The sequence below is a fragment of the Suricata suricatta genome, chromosome X (assembly GCF_006229205.1).
Source record: "Suricata suricatta isolate VVHF042 chromosome X, meerkat_22Aug2017_6uvM2_HiC, whole genome shotgun sequence".
Classification (NCBI taxonomy): Eukaryota; Metazoa; Chordata; class Mammalia; order Carnivora; family Herpestidae; genus Suricata; species Suricata suricatta.
Window position 1 is genome coordinate 18,586,490 of NC_043717.1, and position 18,736 is coordinate 18,605,225.

At 40.2% G+C, this 18,736-nt stretch overlaps 1 protein-coding gene across 2 annotated transcripts in view; it reads right to left on the reverse strand.

Annotated features, from left to right (window-relative positions):
- Nucleotides 1–367: 367 nt before the first annotated feature.
- APOO (apolipoprotein O) overlaps nucleotides 368–18,736 on the reverse strand; it is a 55,443-nt gene continuing 37,074 nt past the window's right edge. For both annotated transcript variants that reach the window (XM_029930695.1, XM_029930697.1), the window contains 3 exons: nucleotides 15,418–15,498; nucleotides 4,517–4,582; nucleotides 368–627 (listed from right to left, as the gene is read on the reverse strand). In XM_029930695.1, coding sequence (XP_029786555.1) covers nucleotides 4,547–4,582; nucleotides 15,418–15,498 — 117 coding nt within the window. In that variant the 3' untranslated portion in view covers nucleotides 368–627; nucleotides 4,517–4,546. The remainder of the gene's footprint in view (nucleotides 628–4,516; nucleotides 4,583–15,417; nucleotides 15,499–18,736) is intronic.

The following is an 18,736-nucleotide window of genomic DNA, read 5'->3' on the forward strand; positions in this document are numbered from 1 at the left end:
AGAGAGAGACAGAGTGTGAGCAGCGGAGGGGCAGAGAGAGAGGAAGACACAGAATCTGAAGCAGACTCCAGGCTCCGAGCTGTCAGCACAGAGCCCAAAGCCGGGCCCGAACTCGAGAACGGCGAGATCACGACCTAGGCCAGAGTTGGATGCTTAACCGACTAAGCCACCCAGGTGCCCAAGTTAATGGTTTTCTTAAACACACCCCCCACACACACACACGTACACTCAGGCACACCATGCATATACACCACACACATATACACACACATGCACACACACGTACACTCAGACACACCACACACAGCACACACATGGGCACCAGATACGCTTGCACTGTCACTCAATAATGTAAAAAAAAGCAGAATGGTTTTTTTAACTTGGAAGTTTAATTATGTACATAAATAGCAACATGAGAATGAGGAGCTCTAAGGCTGAACATTACTCCAGGTGAAAAGATTTCCAATTTGTCCACTTGGAGTGTGGTATCACCCAAGATCACAAAGAGCCTAGTATAGTTTTTCCTGAAGAAGAAAGCCAACCCACTACATTCAGAACTGACTTCTCTGCCATTTTTTCTGTAGAAATACTGGTTTACTGCATGGAGTTTCCAATGTTTACCTATAACTAAAAGAAAAAGAAAACCGTAAGTAAACTGTCAAAAAAAAAAAAAGAGGAACTCTAAAACTTTGCTTCTTAAAAATTCATTAGGTTTAAAGCGGGAAGCCATTTCAAATATTGACATTACTCATTATTATTACATGACCGCGAGGATCATAATGAGCTGGAGAAAACCATAATTATTTCCATTTCACAGATGCATAAAGTACAAATCAGAAAGGTTTTGTTTCTTCCAAACTATGTTCAGATTCACTGGCTGTGTACCTGAGCACAATGAAACAGAAGGATGGATAAATAAGGAATAAATGCCTAAATGGCACAACACACACATCTCACCCATTCTGAGAAACCAAACGACGACATTTCCATCCGCATGACGAAGGAGAGCATGATCATATCACCGTGGGTCTGACGTATACCGTTCTCACGTCAGCCCATTGTTCTCTTCCAGAGTGGAAGACACACCCTCCAAACACACACCAAAGACCAAAGCAATTCTTCTCCAGATTGCTTTTTTCCTAATATGTAATGAACCTACTTAGCAATAGTGGGTTTATAAATATTTTAGAGACATACACAGATCTTTTCTCTCTAAGAGGTCAATACATTTACTGCACTGTCAGAACTACAAACGGGGGCGCCTGGGTGGCTCAGTCGGTTAAGCGTCCGACTTAGACTCAGGTCATGATCCCATGCTTTGTGAGTTTGAGCCCCAAGGAGGGCTTTGTGCTGACAGCTCACAGCCTGGAGCCTGCCTCAGATTCTGAGCCTCTCTCTCTCTCTGCCCCGTCCCCTGCTCATGCTGTGTTTCACTCTCTTTCTCTCAAAATTAAATAAACATTTAAACAAAATAAAAAAAGAACTATAAACTGGAAACAGCCTATATTGATAAGGTAGTCCATATTAGGAAAATAGTAAGCAGCTAAGAGGAATGAGAAAGAAGGATCTCTAGGTCCTAAGAGAAAAAGATGTACATAATATGTTAAGCAAAACAAGGCAAGTTATTTCATGGGTTCAACAGAGCTAAACACAGCACTGTCTATGAAGTATTCTTAGCAAAATTGAACATAAATCTGATTAAGCCCTCAATCTAACTATTGTTTTATGGGAAATGCAGAGAAAAGCGGAACCAACAGATAAACAGAACGACACTAAATGGATGCACTGAGCCACGGCCAGGACGTGGGATCTGGGATAAATAGGCCTGTTTTTCAAAAAATGAATGGCAAGGGGAAAATGAAGGAGAAGGAACTATTACAGTTTAAAGGGGACTTCAGGGACCAATCAGTCAAATGTAATGGGGAGATCGTGTTTGGATCCTGATTCAAACAAAACAAATGCAAAAAGACAATGAGAGAGATCTGCATGCTACCTGAATATGAGATGATATTAAACAATTAGTGTTAATTTCTTTCGGTTTGATGATAAAATCGCGATGTTCCTTCATAGAGGTTCCAGTGTCCTTGCAAAACAATACAAGGAATATGAGTGCATTCTGTCAAAAAACCCAAAGCAGGTATGGATGTGCACACATCTACACACAGAGAAAAAAGTCTGGAACAGTATGCCAAACTGTTAATAGAAATTAACTCTGGGGGAAAAAAACAGAGGGCAAGAAAAGTTTAAAAATATTTATCTAAAAAAATTTCTTTACAACCAATTTACACCACTTTTATAACTGAAAACACCATCTCTCCAATTGAGATGTAAAAAAATAAAGAGTGAAATCAAGGTATGTACAGTAGCTGAACTATGGCCCAGAATATTTGGGAAAGGTGAAATAGATATTTACATAGTTTCCCTGTATTCCAAGTCTCATTGTCCCTGCAGAGAAACATACTTATATTCAACATAAAGTCTCTGGAGGGCATATGTGGCTCCCTGGCCACTCCCACTCCAGTCTCTCTTCCAACAGCAGGTCCATCCAATGCCCCTCTCGTCCTGCTCTCCAACCAAGCTGAATGGGGGAGGGGTTGGGGGAGGGGCCTAGGCCTCTGCCTTTTAACAAGCTTCGGCAGTAATTTGGCTGTATAACAAAATTTGAGAAGTACGACTTGGGGTTACCATATGAAGGGCTGAGATGTGAAAGAGGATCTGGGTTTGTTCTTTGTGACCCCAAAGGCAGAATCAGGACCATTGCATAAGAGTTACAAAAAAAACATATTTTTGCTTAGTACCAGAAACAGCTTCCTAAAAATGAGAACTGTCCAATGATGGCTGCCCTGTGGGATGGGCTGCCTATCAGTGGACATGAAAAGTGAGAACACGCAGGGCTACAGGGTATTTATGCTTGAGCCTGGCTGGGGGGGCCCAATGATCTCTCCTGAATTCTAAGATCATAAGACTCTCTGCGTCTCTAAAAATATGGAGACAGCCTGAGAAAGAAAAACCTCACACTGAGGGCTTTTGTGGATTGTAAATAGCAGCCATGATTTATAATAAATGTAGCAGTGATTTTTTAAAAAAGACTATAAAAGAAAATTCATATTCACTACAGCAAGTTTTAAAATATAGAAAGTTAAGGGCTCCTGGGTGGCTCAGTCAGTTAAGCATCCGACCTCAGCTCAGGGCATGATCTCAAGGTTTATGTGTTCAGGCCCCGCGTCAGGCTCTGTGCTGACAGCTCAGAGCCTGGAGCCCGCTTTGTATTCTGTGTGTGTCTCTCTCTCTGCTCCTCCCCTGCTTGTGCTCTGTCTCTTCCTCTCAAAAATAAATTAAAACATTAAAATTTTTTTTAAATACAGAAAGTTATATAGAAGAAAAACTATAGAGGCGCCTGAGTGGCTCAGTTGGTTGAACATCCAACTCTTGATATCGGCTTGGGTTGTGATCACTGATCTCACAGTTGTGAGTTCAAGCCCCACCTTGGGCAGCTCACTAAGCATGGAGCCTCTGTGGGATGCTCTCTCTCCCGCTCTCTCTGCCCCTTTCCTGTTCACGCTCTCTCTCTTAAAATAAATAAACTTAAAAAAAAAAGAAGACAAGCTATAAAGAACATCCATAACTCTACTATCCCAAGATTAATACTTAAATTTTTTGTTGTATTTCCTAGTCTTTATCCTCTCTAAAAATGTATTATACTATTTTTTTCCCACTTAACAAGTTATCATGCAATTAAATATTACTGAAACATAGTTATAGTGTTCTTTATGGATATATTAGAATTAAGCTAATTTTTATAGCTGAATATTTAGACTATCTGCAAAGTCAATATAATCTTATCAGGAAATCATAAGTGCTATCATATAATTTTTAATATATACAAAAACTAATATTAATAGAACTAATGTTTTGTACTTAGCTGGTACTCGTGAGTAAATACTGAACAAATGAATGAAAATAAACAGCGAATGGAGTATAAGACCAGAAGAAATCATACTGATTTTTCTGGCTTCATCTGGCATCCTAAATTTCTCTAGCCTCCAGGTTACTCAATCTTTAAAGAAAGAATAATTACACATATGAATTCCCAATGGCACTTACAATATCTCTATATAATCTTGAGTTTTTCCACAACCGTCATGCATTCAACAAATGTTTCTTTAATGACCATTCAATGAATACAAGAGTGCCTACTATAGTAAAGTGTTATTTGAAAAAACATAAAGTGAAGAAATAATGGCACTTTTCAATTGTTTGAAATAGTTTTGTAGTTTTGTAGCCAAATCCCAACTGTCAAGTTCGGGCTTGCCTAAACACCCAGGAACTTCTCAGGAATGAACACATAAATGAAGGCACTTAAGCCCACAATTAAAGATGGAAGGAAACATCATCCTGACCCTTACGTATCCACATGAAGTTGAAGCCGCTACAATTCATTACATTCAATTAAGGACAAATCATTTCAGCTGGTGCTAACGATGCAAAAAAGAACTAGAGTTCTCTTGTTCTTTACCTGATTAAAATGGGCAGAGCATGGAGTAGTCTACTTATTCCCAGGTGAATTCTTCACAGTTCCTGGCTTATAAAACCAAAAATAAGCATATTAATACAGTTTAAAAAGAAACAGTGACACTTTTAAAACAAGGGTGGAATGTCTAGAAGTGCCCATCTTCAGTATTTGGCTGAATACAACATTAACTATTAATATAATAAAACGTGACCCATTTCTGAGTTAACTGAAGGAATTAGTAGGGCTCCCTGAGGGCCTGCTGTACACAGTGACTTAGGCACAGAGCGCAGGAAATAAAGCTCCATTAATCCTCACCACAGAGATCCAGCCAAACAGCTGATTCTATTAAAATACCAAACTGAGAGTGAAAAGAGTTCTTTACTACTTCATGCCGCTGTCACTGCTAAAGAATAAAATAAAAAAGAATAAAACTATTCTTCTCCATGTATCATCCACCATAGGGGCCAAATCACACAATATGTTTACTGAAAAAGAGGTTATAATTGGACCACACCCATTCTGCCTGGCCGCCATCTGGGAACATATAATTAGGTCATGTCAACCACCAGAAGTGATGCAGGAAAGTTTCTAGTAGGAAATGTTCATGTCCTAAATGTTTAAGGCTTTACGTTCTTTACCTATATGTTTTAAACAGTTTAATTCTGAAAACACGTTAATAAGCGCTGATGCCCAACAAGGATGTGAGCTCTCATGAGGTGGCAACCAGAAGACAGCAGGCTGCAGCGGGGGAGGCGATGGGGCTGGGGTTCTGTGCTCTAGACTTGGCGCGGGCTCTCCTGGTGGCCTTCTTGCAGAGTTAGCCAGGAGAAAGCAGGAACACAGGACTAAGCCTGTCATTGCAGAGCGTGGCTTCTAGGCAACTCCAGGCTTCCTGGAGTGGGTGAAAACTGGTCTCTAAGCACAGTGATCATAGAGCCTGGCTTGCCCAAGTCATACGAGTTTATACCCAATGTTCCAGCATAATTAACAGCACCCCTTTTCACTCTCAAGTCTATTATCCTGACTTGGATGGTAAATTATACGGTTACTGTATCTACAGACCACATCCACTTGACGGTGGGTGTTTGTTGTATGATGATACACGTCTACTTGTTGCTCCAAAAAGAGCTCTGCAGGACTCCATACTGTGTACCTTACTCTATTCCCCAAGGCACGCTAACGCGCGTGCGCACACACACACACACACACACACATACACACACGTACACACACACCCAGAGGCCTTCCAACCTGCTAAGCTCTTTCCCAGGATGAGAACTTTGCAAAATGTATCCCCTGACCTAGACCAGTCAATCCCAGTATCTGCCTGGCTAAATGCTATTCATCCTTTAGATCAAGGCTTTCCCCTGTCACCTACTCTTTGAATTAGACGAGAACCTTGTATTCACATTCATAGCACCCATGTGTTTCCTGATCTGTATAATTCTTTCATTCATGTTTGAATCATTCACTAATATATACGCTTTGTGAGGGCACAATATCCCTAGGACCTCCTAGCACACAGTATTCGAACATTTGTTGAATAAACAAATGAAATGCAGTAGAACCTAGAGACCTGATGGGAGTAAAAAAAAAATGTTTGGGTATGTAATTCATGAAGAACAAAAAGAGATTTAAAAAAAGAGGCTTATGAAGCTAAGTGCGATAATCATGTCCAGCAATTGGGTCTGTCATAAAAACCAAACACCTGTCTACCTAGTTAAATATATTTTAGGTCTGAATGACCTCAACCTAATGCTCGCCAAGTACTTTTGGTGATATTCTTACACATTCTACTATCTACACTCACCAGCATCTCCATCTCAAAAATATAAGATGCTAAATACATAAGCCTTTTCATCTTCTTGACATTAAGAAAACAAACGAGCACATAAAATATTCTTCTGGTTGAGGAAAACAACTCTGTTGCTAGGAAGTTTTTCTTGTTTGGTTATGTATCACTTTCAGTGTAACAAAACATGACAGTCAAATATCTCACTCAAGAACTATTGAGCCCTTCCTTCCACCCTAGTACAGATCTCTCTGGGCAGCAACTGCCATGAGCTCACAGAAAAACAACATTCTGACTTCAAAAGACAGACTGTGACTTAGCACGAGCCAGAAATTAATTTGTTTTTGCATTTTAGACAGCTCAATTTGGAATATTTTATAATTCATTCTCATAACTAAATTCTAATACCAGTCAGGTTTCGTTGTTTTTTAAAGAAATTAATACATTTTATTTAACCCAACATATGTAAAATACTACCATTTTCAACAGATAATCAGCACAAAAACGAGAATTTATGTTCTTTTTATGTGTACCATGTCTTCTAAATTTGCTGTGAATTTCTATTTACAGCTCACACCTCAATTCAGACTAGCTGTATTTCTAGCACTCAATAGCTAGTGGCTGCCATATTGGAGGATATAGAGCTCGCGGACTAAATAACACCGTGGCGGCTAGTTCTTTATGTCAACTTGGCTAGGCTACAGAAGAAAATTTATTTTCTTACCACATCCATGAACATGAGTGATCATTTCTATTACCAAAGGTGAAACATTTGTTTTAATCAAAACATGTATTAATAATTAATATGCACTGCCATGTGAAGAGAGATTTCTAGATAAACCTCTGGGGTACAGCAGCCCCCCTGAAATGTCTGAGCCACTCATCAGTTGATTATTTTGATCAATTACTTAACTTCCCCAAATGCAGTTTCCTCATTTGTAAAATGGGGATAATAATAAAACCTGCCTCACAGACGCTTTGTGAACAAAGAGTTTAGTGCCCAGGGCCAAGCTCACAGCAAGTGCTCAATAATCATTAACTATCCTATGTAAAAGGTCACTTAGAGGAAATAAAAGGTAAGGATGAAGGACCTGTTAAAGACCCCAGTGAAATTCCAGTTCACTGGATATGGTACAGGTAGAAGCATGCCTCCCCCAAACATGTCTGCATCCTAATCCTGGAAACTGCCACTTTCCGAGGCAAAGGAGAATTAACGTGGCACTGGGATTCAGGCTGCTAATCAGCTGACCTTCCATTGGAGAGATTATTTTGGATTATCACATGGGTTCCTAGAGTCAAAGAAGGAGGCAGGAGAGAGGGTCAGAGAAATGGGATGTGAAAAGGACTCAACGTGAAGTTGGCTGGCTTTGAAAATGGAGGAAGAGGGCTGTGAGCCAAGGAAAGCTGCAGCCTCTAGACACTAAGAACCACCCTTAGCTGACAAAATAGCCAGCAAAATAGATCTTGATCCTACAACTCCAAGGAACTGAAATGAATTCTGTCAACAATCTGAATGGAGGAGGAAATGGATTCTCCCCTGGAGCCGCCAGACTTCTGACCTATGGAGTCTAAGATAATATAAATTTGCATCACTTTTAGCCAGTCAATTTGTGGTCATTTGTTGTGGCAGAAATAGGAAACCAAAACACTGGTGGGGGCTCTTGACTAAGGCAGATAAGCCCCAGGGTTCCATTTTCCATCAGGAGATGTTGTCTTCTCAAGCAGGAGCAAAAATGTGCAGTGTCCCATGACCGCTAGCATGGCCATCATGTGCTAGAGTCCTGTTATGAGTTTCCCACAGGACAAATTCATTTAGTCCCCATTCGATACTACTCCCATTTCCCAGAGGGCCAGAGCTATTTCCCAAGGTTTCAAGGGAACCTTGTAAGAGGCGGGGTGGGGTGGAGCCTGGAATACCCGACTCCAGAGTCCACTCTCTTGGCCATTAGGCTACGTTGAATTCTGCCTGGTCCACCTTTCTGATACCAAAGCTTTACGCCTTTCAATAAAAGGAGGTACACCCCACCACCCAGTATTTCCAATTTTATTTTGCTAACTAATGAAGTTTTAAAAAAAGAAAAGAAAGGAAGTCATTGCCTGGTACTTAGAATTTTTAACAGCAAAAACTAGAAAAGGCACAAATTCAGAACAAATTTAGCTCTATGGAAAACCCACCCTACTGCCCTTATTTTTATTTTTATTTTATTGTATTGAGGACACTTAACATGAGGGTTACTCTCCTAACAAATTTGTAGGTGTCCGATATGGTACCGCTGACTGTAAGCACCATGTTGTAGAGCAGATGTTAGAACATATTCATCATGCGCGACCGGGACATTACAGCCGTTGAACAGTAACCCCCATTTCTCTTCCCCGCCCTCACCAGCCCCTGGCAACCACCATTCTGCTCTCCGCTCCTACGAGTCTATTTTAGATATTTCATATATGTTGAATCATACAGTATTTCTCCGTGTGTGATAGAAATATCAAAAAGGATCATTTTGAAACTGTGTAACTTTCTCAGAGCTAAACTTGAGTGTGCTTAGCAAGCGGAGGAATTTGGAGGAAGAGAGAACAGGGCATATTGACGGAGGGTGGTGACTGCTGCTTCCCCTTCATTTTCCTGCTGAGCCAGCAGGGGACTGAACACAACTATTAAAAGCCCAGCTTTAGAAGTTCTGCTCGGTTTTCACATTAGTAACAGGTTTCTATTTCTTCATGTATTTTCCTGCCCTTTAAAGCATTATTAGGATTTTACTTTTTAGTTATCATTGGCATTTAACAGTCATTCTACAATTCTTTCATAGTAACTGGTTACATTGTTTTAAAAACCTAGTGAAAACTAAACATGCCCTTTACCGAGACACACTGCTGTGTTTGGCTAAGTACAGGAGAACTCCAAAAGGGCCATCTGTGGGCCTGAGTTCTCACACCCACAACTGGCTTCCGTCTTGGGTACTCAGACGTTGGGCTGATACTAATCGCAAAGGGTTTCATATTAGCAATGGACAATCAGTAAATAGTTGCAGGCTTTTATTAAGCTCCTAGATTCAAAGAGCGAAAACCATAATGGAAAAAAAAGTCAATAAAACCAACTACATTAAGAACTTCTGATGCTCAAAAGACACCCGAACTGAAAAGACAAGCCTCAAACTGGGAGAAGACATCTGCAAAAATGTGACCAAAACGTGAGTATCTAGGAAAAAAAATAAAGAACCCTTATAAATCATTAAGAAAGGAACAAATTACCGATACAAAAAATGCCAAAAGACATGAGTAGGTGTTTCGGGAAGAAACCAATAAACATGTGAAAAGATGCTCAACCTCATTAGTGATCAAGGAAATGTACATTAAAACTACAATCAGAAATTCTGAGGAGCGCCTGAGTGCCTCAGTTGGTTAAGCGGCTGACTGCTGACTTCAGGTCAGGTCATGATCTCACGGTTCAGTTCGTGAGGTCCAGCCTTGCATCATGCTCTGTGCTGACAGTGCAGCCGGCTTGGGATTCTCTGCCTCCCTCTCTCTCTGCCCCTCCTCCACTCACTCTCGCTCAAAAATAAACAAACAATGGGCTAAATGGGTGGTGGGCATTAAGAAGGGCACTTGTTGGGATGGGCACTGGGTGTTATATGTAAGTGATGAATCACTAAATTCTATCCCTTAAATCATTATTATGCTACACATTAACAAACTTGCATTTAAATTTTAAAAAATAAATAAAATAAAACAATAAACAAACATTAAAAAAAAAAAGAAATTTCTTGGGACGCCCGGGTGGCTCAGTCAGTTAAGTGTCTGGCTTCGGCTCAGGTCACGATCTCATGGTCTGTGGATTCGAGCCCCATGTCAGGCTCTGTGCTTAGCTCAGAGCCTGGAGCCTGCTTCGGATTCTGTTTCCTTCTCTCTGACCCTCCCTTCTCACACTGTCTATCTCTGTCTCTCAAAAATAAATTTAAAAAACATTTAAAAAATTAAAAGAAAAGAAATTCTAAGACAATTTTGACATGCCAGACAGCGAGAAAACTATCACAGACTACCAGGGTCATGTCAAAAGCGCTCAAAGCCAACTTCTACTTGCCAAAAAGGGATGATTTGAATTTTAATAAGAAATAATAATTACAAAACATTCCAATCAAATATTTATAAAGCTATATATTCATGATGATATTTAAATAACTAGTCACTATTTGTTAGTCAACTTTACAATAAATTATATTAAAAGAAAGAACTAACTGGTGACCTTCCAAGGATTAGTGGGAACTAATTCATTATTTTAAAAACTGAAAACAGAAAAAAAATGAAGCATTTATCCTGTCTTTCCTATAACTGAGTAACTAAATGGTAGATGAGGAGAAGTGGTTCCTTATTTAAGTATTCCAGCTAATATGTGAAAAATGACATGGCAAGGGTAGAATATAGCCATTTTCTAGCCCCTAGTGAATCAAAGGGTCTTGGCATTGGGCATCAACACCCACTAACATCAAAACAGCAGAGCAAAACTAGACTTATGTGTCCACATAGACCTTGCCAACAGGATCAGACACAAACCTCATCAAGCAATCATCTAGATGCAGTTGCCAATCTGCAGGAAATGCAGAGAAGAGAGAAATATAGTCAACTGCACCTTACGTGTGACATGAGCAAAGCTCAAACCAATGGAAACTCTCTAGGTCCAGTATGCCAGGTTCTTTTATTTATTCTAGGGAGAGAGAGAAAATGCAAGTGGGAGAGGGACAGAGAGAGAGGGAGAAAGAATCCCAAGCAGGCTCTCAACTTAGTGCAGAGCCTTATGTAGGGCTCAAACCCACGATCCGTGAGATCATGACCTGAGCCAAAGTCAGACACTTAACCAACTGAGCCACTCAGGTGCCCCTTGCCAGGTTCCTTTAACAGATATGTTGTAAGTAAAATAAAAAGATGGAAGCAGAACCTGTAGATTTAAAGTGATTTAAAAAGAGGAGGGGAAAAAGACTTAAAAGCATTTATATGAAGTCAGAAACACTAATAGGCAAAACTAAAGTGACAAGATGATAAAACCATAAAGGAAGATAAGGAAGTTATCCCCCTAAAAGGGTAGGAGGTAATTCTGGATGGAGGGAGAGGACTGTAACCAGAGTGGGCTGCATGGAGGGGGTTCTGGGATGGTTGCTTAAGTTCTCCGTTTTTGTCCTTAGATGATGGTCACAAGGGTGTTTGCCTTATACTAACTCACTAAGCTATAAGAAATGAACTGAGCACCTTGAGTCTGGTGCCTTAGAACACTCAGCCATCCTGACGCCCTATAAGAAATGAATTGAAAAGCTGTTGCAGGAACGCACATTCAATTGCGGTAACCAGGGAAACCTGAATATGGACTGCATAATTAGGTAGTATTTATGCAAATATTTATGTATCTTTCCTCAGTGTAATAATGTATTACAATTATATTAGTGAATGCTCATGTTATTTGGAAATGCATGCTGAATTAGGTATGAGTGGCAAGTGCAATGATACCAACAACTGACTCTCAAATAGTTCAGAAAAAGAAAATATAGGCATGAGAGAGTATCTACACACCTGCAAAGTGAGGCAAAGCAAATGTAGCAAAATGCTAATCGCTGAATCTAAGCGAAGGGTAGTCATTGTATACTATTTCTGCAAGTGTTCTGTAGTTTTAAAATTTTTTTAAATAAAAATTGGAGAATAAAGCAACACACACACACAAAGACACACACACACACACACACACACACACACACACACACACATACACACTCCAGAGGGAAGAACTATTTTAAAACTACCACAATGGCAACCACTTTCTAAGACTACTTGGTATCATCTAGTAAAACTGATGTGCAGACCCTATGAGCCAAGAAAACTCTTAATAAACCATGACACGTGTACAAAAATGCTCACAGCTGTGTGTGCAACAATATACTGAAAACCACCAAACTGGTCACCAACATGGGTATTTTCCCCCAAAGGAATATTCTACAGCAGGGAAAATGAATACAGTATAGCTACATACAGCCCATATTAAGGGGACAAAACAAGTTACAAAGGACAAAAGAGTACATATAGTTAAGACTCCATCTAGATGGTGTCTTTATATTTATTTGTATATATATTTGATATCTTTATTTATATTTTAAAGGTAAAAACACAGACAAGTTCAATTACAATGTTTTATGAAAAACAGGGAAAGAAAAACAAAATTCTAGAGATTAGTTCCCTCTCGGGAGATGGAGCAGGACTGGGAGGGCATGGAGACTTGGAAGGCATGGGCAACTTCCTATCTTTTAAAAGGTGAATGGCTGGCTGGTATATATGTGGTCATTATACAGTTGGATTTTAAACTCTGTATGCGTGTCTGTAAACAGAGTTTGTTTATTTATTTTTCCAAAGATTTTTTTAAGGGAATCTCTATACCCAATGTGGGGCTCGAACTCACCACCCCGAGATCAAGAGTTGCATACTTAAATGAGCCAGCAAGGTGGCTATAAACAGAGTATAAAATCCAAAAGTTATCTTCTATTTCAAAAAAACAAAACCAAATAAAACAAACCACGCTAGACTGCACTAGGATGGCAATATTATTCCTGGACATACCCACCATTTCTCCACAGTTCTGATAAAGAGTTTATTTTAGCTGAAGCAGATAGATTTCTCTTAAATAACCAAACATAATGACAAAACTGAAAGACCATCTCACGTACTCTTCACTGGTCAAAGACTCAGAACAAACATTTAGTATTAATTCCTAAAAGGCAAAAGGGATGTAGCAGAGCAGAAAAATACCACAGACTTATTTAGGGTCTTTGAGAGTACTACAGCGTCATGGCAAATAATATAATGGAGAACTGAGCCATCATTCATACCAGTGAAGATTGCAGGGCCCCATTTTAACACCCTGTTTACAAATTCCTTTGACTACTAAGAATCACAAGCACGTACATTTCTGAGATCACTACAGTGCTAACTCTGAACAACCATGCATAAGGCTGCATCTAACTGAGACTGCTAATTTCAAGCCTGACTTGAAAACCAATTTCCAAATAAGCTGAGGAATAAACAAACAAAAAACTCAATCATGAAGCGTCCCCCTCCCCCAGGTCCTTTCAAAGACACAGGTTCTGAGCCCCAAAGGATTCCTCTTCCAGGGTAGCTTAAATTTTTGCTCTCAGTAATAAAACAAAAACGACTGAAAGCCACAATATCCAAAAAGGGGGAAGAGCAAATAAATAAAGAAAAACAACAACGGCATTTCACTATCAAATAGTTGCTGAACTCTAAGTATATCAAATTTTGATTAGAGCCTTCTGCTGTTCTTCATTTAAAATTAGTGCTAAATATTTAAGTATTCAACATCAATTTTATTACCTTCTACTGAGATCAGACCACCATCAGGAAAATTATGCTTTCAGAGTAAACAAATGCAAGAACATTACATTCTCAAGGACTCTGAAGAGGGCAAGGGCACAGAAGACCAGAGGAAAAAAATGCAAACCAACCATGAGCTAATGAGACATCTTTACTATCTCACTCCCCAAAGTCTCACATATAAATGTGAGTAGTTTTAACATCTAACGTTTTCAAACTACCACAAAATGCTGGCCTTGTTTAACTTGCATTCCAGCCACAGTCCTGTTGTTTCTGCCCTGGGCAGAGCAGAGAAAAGCTAGCTTTGATTAGGAAGCTCTGTATGAATGTTTCTCTCAGAGCAGAGAAAAGCTCTTTCCAAGCCAGAGGCTCTGTGGGGATCCCCTCCTTGGCTTTAGTGTGTAGGGAGTCTGGGCTGCCGAGGGACATGGCAGTGAGCATTCAGAGGCCCCCAGGAGACACCTCCCCTACTGGCTTTGGTGCACCTGTATCTGCGCTAACATCACAGTGACCACATGCAACTGAGGATGCGTTTCATTTGCCACGTTCCTTTCTAGGGCGGTGTGTAGCTTACCTGACTTTCTGTTTCCTTTCCCAGATAAAACTCAGTGTAGACTGAAGGAATTCTTTAAACAGGAAAGCAAGCTTCCAAAAAAAATGTCAGAGGAATGAAAACAAAACTAAGAGTGTTTATTCTTTAAAGGGAATTGCCAAAGGGCATTTGACATTCATACAAAACTTCCTAATCAAAGCTAGCTTAAATAGGCTCCATGGAGACTAATTCCTTTAGATATCACCAATAAAAAAATGAGTCTTAATATTTCACTGGAAGATGATTTATGTAAATAAACAATGACAAGGGCTTACAATTTATTCTATAATGTTATATTCAGTTCAAAATTCTGGATTTCAATTTTTGAGACAGTTCCTCATATTTTCAGAGTATTTTTTTGATTTGAGATGAGAGAAGGCAAGAAGAACACTCTTCAATCTATTATGTAGAAGATATGTTCACATAAGAACCCTAATTCTTCCTTAAGGCATAATGCCTCCAAGTGCTTGGAGGAAATAGGATGCCTTGTTCTATGCCCATTCTTTATTGTCAGGGGAAGGAATGTTCCAGCAAACATGGGCAATGTTCAGTCAGCTATGTGGTGGTAAGAAGAGAAGACAACACCTTCTTACAATAACACAACCTCCTTCCTCTTCTGCTTATCCACCCATGAGTCAGCACGGAGAATACGGTCTGGAGCTGGAGGCTGATCCCCACCACACCCCCACCACACCGCAGCTCATGCCCTTGGTGCAGATGGATGGGCTACAGTCCTGCTCAAGGAGAGGAGGGAGCCTCTAACAAGTGAACCAGCCAGAGGAGGAGCCTTGCTTGGTTGGTTGTTTTTTGCCTTGCAGCACAGTATGTTCCCTTTGAATCCAGTTTTGATAAAACTTTCAGATAATATGCTACACGTTAAGCACATTATAAATATGGTAGAGTGGAAATTATGATCTAAGATGGCAGTGGAATGCATTTTATGGTCCCCACTTATTCAGCTCTGCTGATAATAAGCAAAAGCATGGAGGTTCCATCGCGCCTCCAACAAAGGCCACCAAAAGAGAATCTGAGCTAGAAGTGAAATGAAAACAACAGAAAAGGCAAGATCAGGCAACAGGGTTATCAAGAATTGTACAAAGCCCTAGAGAAACCATATATTTACACCAAAAGGAAGATAATGAAAAAGATCTTTCTTACCTTTTGAAAGTTCTCCTTCCACAAATCTTCCATGACTATGTATCCTCGTAAACCCCAGTCATATAATTTCTCCCCACTGACCTTGAAACAAAATATAAAAGATCCATTGCTATTCCATCCATGACTGGTAAGAACGAGAATATTCCATTTTCCTTTTTCCTGTTTCCCAAAGAACTGTATTTAAGCATATGATGACCCCAGAAGAATTGTAGCATAAGAAGAAAATATAGTCTGGTTGTGCAGTTTAAAATAATTTGCCATATGGGGCGCCTGGGTGGCTTAGTCAGTTGAGCGTCTAACTTCACCTCAGGTCATGATCTCACGGTTTGTGGGTTCGAACCCCACACTGGGCTCTGTGTTGACAGCTCAGAGCCTGGTGCCTGCTTCGGATACTGTGTACCCCTCTCTCTGCCCCATCTCCATTCATGCTCTGTCTGTCTCAAAAGTAAATAAAACATTAAAAAAATAAAAAAAATAATTTGCCATAAATTATAGGTGTATAAGGAGAAAATGTAGGAGGTCAGCTTTGGCATGTGAAATTCCTGAAAGTGAGGCACATAAAGAAGGCTTCTGCCCATCACATCTAGCACATCATGGCCCACCGAGTCACATTGGCCCAGCTGAAAACACTCATTCACTGTAGAGGCCGAGGTAAAAAAGAGGGGATCCTAATGAAGATGTTTTTTGTTTTCCCAGGTCCCCCAAAACATAAAGTCTTCAAGTTTCTGCAGGGATTTTGCCTCCTGATCCAAGAGCCTTTCTACAACATCCTGAGAGGTGGGCCCCACGGTCAGAGAATACTTCGGGGCCAAGGAGCTCACTACTAATACGATACTATAATAGTAGTGCATGGTGACGGGCAGTAGCTACATGTGTGGTGAGCACGTCATCACATATAAATTTGTAGAATCACTATGTTGTATGTCTGCAGCTAATGTAACATTGTGCGGCAACTATACTCAAATAAAAAACTTTTAATTAAAAAAATGCACTGGTCCACATTTCACTAGCTAATTTTAACTGTTGGAATTTTTTTTAGTATTGAAGTTTCCTTTTTTTTTAATTTTTTAAAGACTTTTAATATTTATTTATTTATTTATTTTCAGAGCAAGCAAGAGTGAACAGGGGAGGGGCAGAAAGAGGGAGAGAGAGAGAATCTCAAGCAGGCATGTACTATCAGCATGGGGTTCGATGCAGGGCTCGAACTCACGAACCGTGAGATCATGACCTGGGCTGAATTAAGAGTCGGACACTCAAATGACTGAGCCTCTTGGGTGCCCCTAGTATTGGCTTTTCTTTTTTTTTTTTTTCTTAATGTTTCTATTTATTTTTGTGAGACAGAGACAGAGCGTGAGCAGTAGAGGGATAGAGAGATAGAGAAAGGAGACACAGAATCTGAAGCAGGCGTCAGGCTGATGCCTGCTTCAGATTCTGTGTCTCCCTCTCTCTCTGACCCTCCCCTGCTCTGCTGTCTCTCTCTCTCTCTGAAAAATAAACAAAACATTAAAAAAAATGCTTCTAGTGGGGCACCTGGCTGGCTTAGTTAGTAGGGTATGACTCTTGATCTCAGGGTTGTGAGTTTGAGTCCTGTGTTGGGTATGGAGCCTACTTAAAAATACACTTCGAGGAATTTGCATTCATTGGTCCTATATATGACACACAATGTTGATTACTCTTGCACATGAAATTTCCACTTCAAATTTCTGAAAGCAGTTATTATTCTCTTTCTAATTGTTATAATAATCGATCTATGTATGGCATTTTAGTTTACAAAGTACTTTCACATCCATGATCTCTATTTTAAACAATAATCCTGTGCAGTAAATAGGCAAAGATTATAAGGAAATATTCAGAGGCCAAGTGACTTGTCTAACTAAGGTCACAGCACTGGTAAATCCAGTGTTTTTACTAGCTGGCTTCTTACAAGTTACAGTCTTGCAGTTCTTCTAACTGTTCTTAAAATATATGATATTCAGACCCATCAAGCATTTACCATGTATTATATGACACTATTCTTGGGGTTTTAAATTTCTGAGAGGAAAACAAGATTTGCCATTTAAAAAGGGTTTTCTTATAGTACTTGTACCCAAATGCTACTGAACAAAAAACAATGTGAGCAATTAAGTGGCTGATCCAAGGTCAGGGTATTCGTAAAAAAATTAAAACTATGAAAGAGGAATTAAATGACACTAAAACAGTAACAGAAGATCTCTTGCAATCACTGGTGTCTCTTTTGTTTTATTGTAGCCAGATATATGTATAATTTATCATTTTAGCTATTAAAAACCATTACCATTATTCATTTCCAGAACTTTCTCATCACCTCAAACAGATCACTAATGTTTTATATCTAGTGAACACAAAGTTAATGGTTTTGTTCTGGCCTACTCTAAGGACAAAATAAAAGCCCAAACTCCTTCCCACTGACTTTAAAAATAAATTAGAATACAACTCATATTTTCATTCCACTATCTTGGTTGTGAATACAAAAGCTATTTTGCAACATATGCTGTGGCACGTAAGATACAAAAGCCCTCCGCTCAGGGGGAAGCCACATATGCTTCTCAGGCAGCAGCCAGGCCTACTCTCCAGACCCTGTCCACTTACTGTCAGAACCACAACACACTGAGGTGATGCGTGCGTATTCTGATGACCAAGGGCAGGCAGACATGATTCACTGCTCCTGAGCTGGAGCTGAAGCAGGCAGAGGGACATTCGGTCTCAGCCTCCAGGGCTGCTGTAAACAATGTTAAGCCCATGCTATAAAGATCTTACTGAGGGCGCCTGGGCGGCTCATTTGATCGAGCGTCCGACTTCAGCTCAAGTCATGATCTCACAGTTCATGAGTTCAAGCCCCACATGGGGCTCGCTGCTGTCAGCACGGAGCCCACTTTGGATCCTCTGTCCCCCTCTCTCAGCTCTTTCCTTCTTGCACTCTCTCAAAAATAAAGAAAACATTAAAAAAAAAAAGATCATACTGGCATCTGCTACCAAAGCCACCAATTTCTCATAGCCAGAGGCCCTGGCCTCCCACCCACAACTGCAGCACGATCCCGGAATCCAGACTCAATCCTGTCACGAGGACTCCGGGAGCACAATGTCAGATCAGTCTGGCTCAGAGCCCCGAGAGCCCAACTGTGATGACAGTACTGCTGCTGCTCCTGGGACCAAGTCTCCAGGTGACAGGGCACCTCTAGCAACTGGGTCCCCATCTCCATTTGCAGTCTGGGACTTGAAAACCTACAGCCCACCTTGTTCTCTCCAGTTTTCCAAGGGACTCTATGTCTAGAGTTCCGCTAACTCCAGACACCACCACCCT